This window comes from Hemibagrus wyckioides, linkage group LG02 (assembly GCF_019097595.1).
Source record: "Hemibagrus wyckioides isolate EC202008001 linkage group LG02, SWU_Hwy_1.0, whole genome shotgun sequence".
NCBI lineage: Eukaryota > Metazoa > Chordata > Actinopteri > Siluriformes > Bagridae > Hemibagrus > Hemibagrus wyckioides.
The window spans coordinates 2,833,928-2,841,427 of record NC_080711.1 but is presented as its reverse complement, the minus strand read 5'-3'; the positions used below and the strand labels follow the sequence as shown (position 1 = coordinate 2,841,427).

General features: G+C 43.9%; 1 protein-coding gene across 4 annotated transcripts in view; it reads left to right on the top strand.

Moving 5' to 3' along the window:
- Positions 1 to 7,500, top strand: part of rarab (retinoic acid receptor, alpha b) — a 93,649-nt gene that overhangs the window by 72,137 nt on the left and 14,012 nt on the right. For 3 of the 4 annotated variants that reach the window (XM_058411332.1, XM_058411325.1, XM_058411341.1), the window contains one exon: positions 4,474 to 4,622. In XM_058411332.1, coding sequence (XP_058267315.1) covers positions 4,474 to 4,622 — 149 coding nt within the window. Of the gene's footprint in view, positions 1 to 3,058; positions 3,078 to 4,473; positions 4,623 to 7,500 lie in introns of those variants that run through there. The other variant, XM_058411351.1, reaches the window with a different exon arrangement.

Sequence of the window (7,500 nt, the reverse complement as noted above, 5' to 3'; positions counted from 1 at the left end):
AGTGTGTGAGTGAGTGTGTGTGTGTGATGGAGTGAGTGTGTGAGTGAGTGTGTGTGTGTGTGTGATGGAGTGAGTGTGTGAGTGAGTGTGTGTGTGTGTGATGGAGTGAGTGTGTGTGTGTGTGATGGAGTGAGTGTGTGAGTGAGTGTGTGTGATGGAGTGAGTGTGTGTGTGTGTGTGTGTGATGGAGTGAGTGTGTGAGTGAGTGTGTGTGTGTGATGGAGTGTGTGCGTGTGTGTGTGTGTGTGATGGAGTGAGTGTGTGTGTGTGTGATGGAGTGAGTGTGTGAGTGAGTGTGTGTGTGTGATGGAGTGAGTGTGTGAGTGAGTGTGTGTGTGTGTGATGGAGTTAGTGTGATGGAGTGAGTGTGATGGAGTGAGTGTATGAGTGAGTGTGTGTGTGTGATGGAGTGAGTGTGTGTGTGTGATGGAGTGAGTGTGTGTGTGTGATGGAGTGAGTGAGTGTGTGTGTGTGATGGAGTGAGTGTGTGTGATGGAGTGAGTGTGTGTGTGTGAGTGAGTGTGTGTGATGGAGTGTGTGTGTGTGTTGGGGGTGGTTCGGATGAGAGGGGCGTGGTTTAGGGGTGGTTTTTGTCCCTGCACATCTCCAGGCCTGTGAACACATTAGCGGGCGCTTTGGGAAATGCTAATTTAGCCTCCACGTGCCGCCGCGCGCTCGTGTGTTTGTTTAAGACTTCCTCTTCAGCAAGGCTCTTATTCTGCAACCCATAACAGTGCTCCTTAATTACACAATTACACACTTGGTGGTTTTGGCCTCTGGTGAGGCGTGTTAGCTTTTTCCCCGCCGCGTCCAGCCACGGAAACTAAAACGACAGGCCGCTATTTCTGAACACTCTGCTTTCGCCTGGGATCAGCCGCTCGCTCTCTCGCTCGCGTCCGAGGGGTTATTTTAAGTGGCCGGTGCGTGAGCGCTCGCTCCACAGGCGTGTGGAGGTTTTTATAGACGCCGTCGGATCAGATCTGAGCTCAGAGTCCCATTTATTTCAACTCGCAGTCAAGAAAATGCTCGTGACGCGGACGCTAAACAAAAAAAAAACCTTTGTCATGGCGACCAGGAGTGTGTTGTGTAGCGGTTCAGCGGGTCAGAAGACTTCAGTCCTGATTCTGATTCCTTCAGTATTTCATTTCTCTTCTCATGATGATGTCATCAGTGCTGTGGTTTTGTTTTTTTTATCCATTTATAGCTACGCTAATGTTGTGAAACAAATCACCGGAACTGGAGACTCCTTCCATAAACATCACTGTGTAGACGTTTATAACGTGAGTGCGTTATTCCTAGCCAATATTCTAGGAAACTAATCAGCGTCACGATCCACATCGGTGAGAAAACCATCTGGAATGGGATCAGTGTGGGGGGCGGGGTTTATGTTGGAGTTGTGATGTCATCGCTGATGGTTTTTATGATGCGTTTAAAACTGAACTCACGTCTTGAGAAGTTACCCTATAAAAAACGTCTGTCCTGAGATCTGTTCTTCATCTGTCTCCACCCGCTCTGTATATACACACACACACACACACACACACACACACACACACACTGACTCGGCCTGATCAAGTCCACTGGTCTGAGCGAGAGCCGTGTGTGTAAACAGCACTCTGTTTTCCAAACTCATTCATTCCTTACATTTGTCACACGTCTCTGATTGCATATACACACACATACACACACACATATACACACACACACACACATATACACACACACACACATATACACACACACACACACACACACATATACACACACACACACACATATACACACACACACATACACACACACATATACACACACACACACATATACACACACACACACATATACACACACACACACATATACACACACACACACACACACACTGACTTGGCGCTTTTGCTGATCAAGTCAGTCCACTCGTCTGTCGACATATACACACACACACAGACTCGACTGCCCGACTCATTATTCAGTGGTCAGTCGGACATTTCTGCCTACGTACATGTCTTTGTTCACTGGCCAATCAGAAGTGAGGGGTGGGGTTTAGGAGCCTGAGTCACCGGGAGCTGGATGTGATCCAGGCACTGAGTCAAATAAGCAGCTGGTGTGAAGTGACCTACATCTCACACACACACTCACACACACACACACACACACACACACACTCACACTCACACACACTCACACACACACTCACACTCACACACACACACACACACTCACACACACACACACACTCACACTCACACACACTCACACACACACTCACACTCACACACACACACACACACACACACACACACACACACTCACACTCACACACACACACACACACACACACACACACACACACACACACACACACACACACACTCACACACACACACACACTCACACACACACACTCACACACACACACACACACACACACTCATGAGTCTCACTTTCGGTCACTTTCTCCTTCTCTTCTTCCCTTTCACATACACCCCCCAACCCCCTCCTTTTCTCTCACTCCTCCATATTCTTCTCTCCATTCTCCATTCTTTTACTTTGCTTTTCCTTTTTTTCATTCTTCCTTCTCTCTCTCTCTCTCTCTCTCTCTCTCTCTCTCTCACCCCCTCTCTCAGTAATGATGTTTGCAGACTTTCAGCTTCTCCTCACTAAGATAGTTGAATAACAAACATGCTCGGCTTTGATGTGCAGTACTGTGTGTGAGTGTGTGTGAGTGTGAGTGTGTGTGTGTGTGTGTGTGTGTTAGCTGTACCAGGCTCTGCTCTCTCCCCGGAGAACGTTGCCAGGTATGCGGGCGTTTTCCTTTCATGCGCTGCCCTATTTTTCTCTCACACAGTCTCTCCATCTCACTCACATGTCTGTGCTATCGCTTTTTCATTAACACACACACATACACACACACACAAAGTCTCTCTTTCTCTCTCCACCTGATGGTCAGGTGTGCTAGCACAGCTGTGTCTCTCCCCCGCTTTCTGTCACACAGGAGCTGGAGAAACTGGAGTGTGTGACTGTTTTCTGCAGCGTCGCAGCCGAGTGTCACACTGAAGAGCTGATTTTATTTATGTGTAAAAGATTCAACTTTACTATGAAGTGTGTGTGTGTGTGAGAATATACTGTATTGTTGGTCTATGGTGAGGTTGTGTGTGTGTGAGGAAACACTGTATTGTTGGTGTATGGTGAGGTTGTGTGTATGTGAATACACTTTTTCATTGGTGTATGGTGAGGTTTGTGTGTGTGTGTGAGAGAGAGAGAGAGAGAGAGAGAGAGAATTTTATTGTTGGTCTATGGTAAGGTTTGGTGTGTGTGTGTGAGAATATACTGTATTGTTGGTCTATGGTGAGTTTTAGTGTGTTTGTGTGTGTGTTGTAAGCAGGTAGTTGATGGTTTGTGGAGTTTCAGTGTTTTTGTGTGTGTGTGTGTCTGGATAATCTTGCGTGATGTTACTTTACTTTCGTCTCCTGTAAGAGGCTCAGCGCTGCTGTAAACACACACACCGTCTGCTCAGTCTCTGCTTCCGCTCCGGTCCGGTCCGGTCACTCGCCCTGACCTCAGCGAGGGTTTAATCCTCACCGTGAATCATGAGATATAAAGAGAGAGAGAGACGAGTGATGATGTCAGTGTGAGTGTGTGATTCTCCTGTGATGCTTTTCTAGAAGAATCTGAAAGTGAAAGTGAAGTGGAACTCGTACACACAGCAGACGTGAGGAATCAATCCCTGAGGCTCGTGCTGAGAGAGGGGGGGGGGGATGATCAACTCTGACATGATGAGATGATGTATTTCATATTTAATACATTATAATTGTTTACGTAAATTATTATTATATCATGAATAATAACAATTATTAATGTTGTTCTTAATACAAATTATTAGCATTATTATTAATGATAAATGTATTAATAATCAATTAAAACTATACTATTACATAATTAATTATATAATAATAATAATAATAATAATAATAAAAAATATAATTATTATATTTATTCATAATATAATTTGTGTAATAATAGTATAATTTGTATATTTATTATTAATAATAATAATAGTAATAAATGATAATAAATTAGTATTATATAACATTATGCCTGGTAAAAGCGTATTGAGACGTAATTGAGCATCGAGTCCAGGGCGTGTGATTGAGCTGATCTCTGGATGAGAGCGATGTCCTTCCTCTCTCTGTCACTCAAAGCGAATCCGTCCAATCACAGCCTCAGATTAGCGGGCGTATCCGGCCCTGAGCGTCTGACTGAGGGGTTGTGAAGATGAGCGGGAAGTGGATTTGTGTGAGACGTTGTTGGAGTTGTTGGTTCCGGCCTCAGATCAGCTTCCTGTAACATGAGTGCAGGTTCGGCTGTGAGGCTCATGAGGCTGTTTCTGATATGGGTATGTTTTATTCATCCATGACTAACACACACTCTCTCTCTCTCTCTCTCTCTCTCTCTCTCTCTCTCTCTCTGCAGCGGTGGACACTCAGAGCTCCAGTTCAGAGGACATTGTCCCGAGTCCTCCGTCTCCTCCTCCTCCTCCTCGTGTGTATAAACCCTGCTTCGTCTGTCAGGACAAATCATCCGGATATCACTATGGAGTCAGCGCCTGTGAGGGCTGCAAGGTACTGAGTCTTTCACCTTCACCTTTAATTCTAACCTGGAGTCATGTGTGGAGGCGGGGCTTGTGTCAATATATAGACCGATCAGGTATAACACTGTGAGCAGTGGGAGGTGAAGTGAATAAGACTGAGTATCTCCTCATCATGGCACCTGTTAGTGGGTGGGATATATTAGACAGCAAGTCAACATTTTGTCCTCAAAGTTAATGTTTTAGAAGGGCCGAATTGTGGAGGCTAGACCACTGGATCAGAGCATCTCCAAAACTGCAGCTCTTGTGGGGTGTTCCCGGTCTGCAGTGGTCAGTATCTATCAAAAATGGTCCAAGGACGGAAAATTTTTTACATAATAAAATAATTAATATTATATAATAATGAATAATAATCATTTATAATAATTTAATAATATATTTTGTTTAATAATAATATTATTTGTATTATTATTATTATTATTATTATTATTATTAATAATAAAACCTTTTTTTATATATATTTCTTTTCTGAATTTTTCAGAATTTGCTGGATATATATATATATATATATATATATATATATATATATATATATACTTTAATTTCTGTTATCAATATTTTCTATTATCAGTAATATCAATTATATTATCAGTATATTTTATTTAATTTCTGTGATCATAAAACCATTACAGAATCCTGAACGAGGCCCTGATTGATATTTATGTTGGCTTTAATGCTGCTGAAACATTTTACGATGCTCGAAAACGCTTCATTATTCTTTTAGAACGCTGCATTTTATCGTATTGTTTTTTTTCTATTGTATTTAAGTTATTATTTATTTTTTTACCCGTTATGTTGCTTAGCAACAAACCAACACTGTTAAAATCCTTCCGCCGCACAGCGTAGCATAAAGACGTGAGCTTTTTACTTCACCTGTCACAGAACTGCTGTGACGTTCTGCTCACGTTATCAGGGAAACAAATGAAACATTTTAGAAGCCAGAACACGTGTGTGTGTGTGTGTGTGTGTGTGTGTGTGAGAGAGAAAGCTGAAATGGTTAAACATTAAATCACACACACGTCTGAGTGTCTGTGTAGAGTGTGTACTGTAGAGTCAGAGGTTAGTGCTAAGCTCACACACACACACACACACACACACACACACGTGTCTGAGAGAGGGAACTGTGAGAGGTGTGTGTGCACGCTACACAAAAACACTCGCTCAGCAAGATATAAAGACGACTCCATTAAATTTTCATGTTCAGTGTTTCCCTCCTTCTCTTCCCACTGCTGAGAATCACAACGTTTCTGACCTCCGTCATGAAGGAGTCTCAAATCCTCTCATCCTCATCATCCTCCTCATTCTCTCATCACATCCTCAAATCCTCTCATCCTCATCATCCTCTCATCACATCCTCAAATCCTCTCATCCTCATCATCCTCTCATCACATCCTCAAATCATCTCATTCTTTCATCCTCACATCTTCTCATCCTCACATCTCCCCATCCTCTAATCCTCACATCTCCTTATCCTCATCCTCACACCTCCCCATCCTCTCATCCTCACATCTCCTTATCCTCATCCCCACATCTCCTCATCCTCTCATCTCCTTATCCTCATCCTCACATCTTCTCATCCTCACATCTCCTCATCCTAACATCTCCTTATCCTCATCCTCACCTCCTCATCCTCTCATCTCCTTATCCTCATCCTCACATCTTCTCATCCTCACATCTCCTCATCCTAACATCTCCTTATCCTCATCCTCACATCTCATCCTCGCATCTCCTCATCCTCACATCTTCTCATCCTCACATCTCCTTATCCTCATCCTCACCTCCTCATCCCCACATCTCCTCATCCTCACATCTCCTCATCCTAACATCTCCTTATCCTCATCCTCGCATCTCCTCATCCTCGCATCTCCTCATCCTCGCATCTCCTCATCCTCGCATCTCCTCATCCTAACATCTCCTTATCCTCATCCTCACATCTCCTCATCCTCGCATCTCCTCATCCTAACATCTCCTTATCCTCATCCTCGCATCTTCTCATCCTCACATCTCCTCATCCTAACATCTCCTTATTCTCATCCTCACATCTCCTCATCCTAACATCTCCTTATCCTCATCCTCGCATCTCCTCATCCTCACATCTTCTCATCCTCACATCTCCTTATCCTCATCCTCACCTCCTCATCCCCACATCTCCTCATCCTCACATCTCCTCATCCTAACATCTCCTTATCCTCATCCTTGCATCTCCTCATCCTCGCATCTCCTCATCCTCACATCTCCTCATCCTCTCATCTCCTTATCCTCATCCTCACCTCCTCATCCTCACATCTCCTCATCCTCTCATCTCCTTATCCTCATCCTCACATCTTCTCATCCTCACATCTCCTCATCCTAACATCTCCTCATCCTCGCATCTCCTCATCCTCACATCTTGTCATCCTCACATCTCCTCATCCTCACATCTTGTCATCCTCACATCTCCTCATCCTCTCATCCTCACATCATCTCATTTCATCTTCTCATCCTCGCAGACCCACAGCTATTCTGAATTGAAGGACTCTGAGCTTCTCTGTGTGTTCCTGAAACCGTTTGTTGGTGTGTATCCAGACGCTGTGTAATACATGCTCTGTTTTAATAACCACACACACACACACACACACACACACACACACACACACACACACACACAGTCTTAGTGTGGTCAGAGAGGGATTATACAGACACTAAAGAGCTGGAACTGCCTGAAGACCAAATTATAACACAACCACAGAACTTCTCTTCTCTTCTCTTCTCTTCTCTTCTCTTCTCTTCTCTTCTCTTCTCTTCTCTTCTCTTCTCTTCTCTTCTCTTCTCTTCTCTTCTCTTCTCTTCTCTTCCCTTCCCTTCCCTTCCCT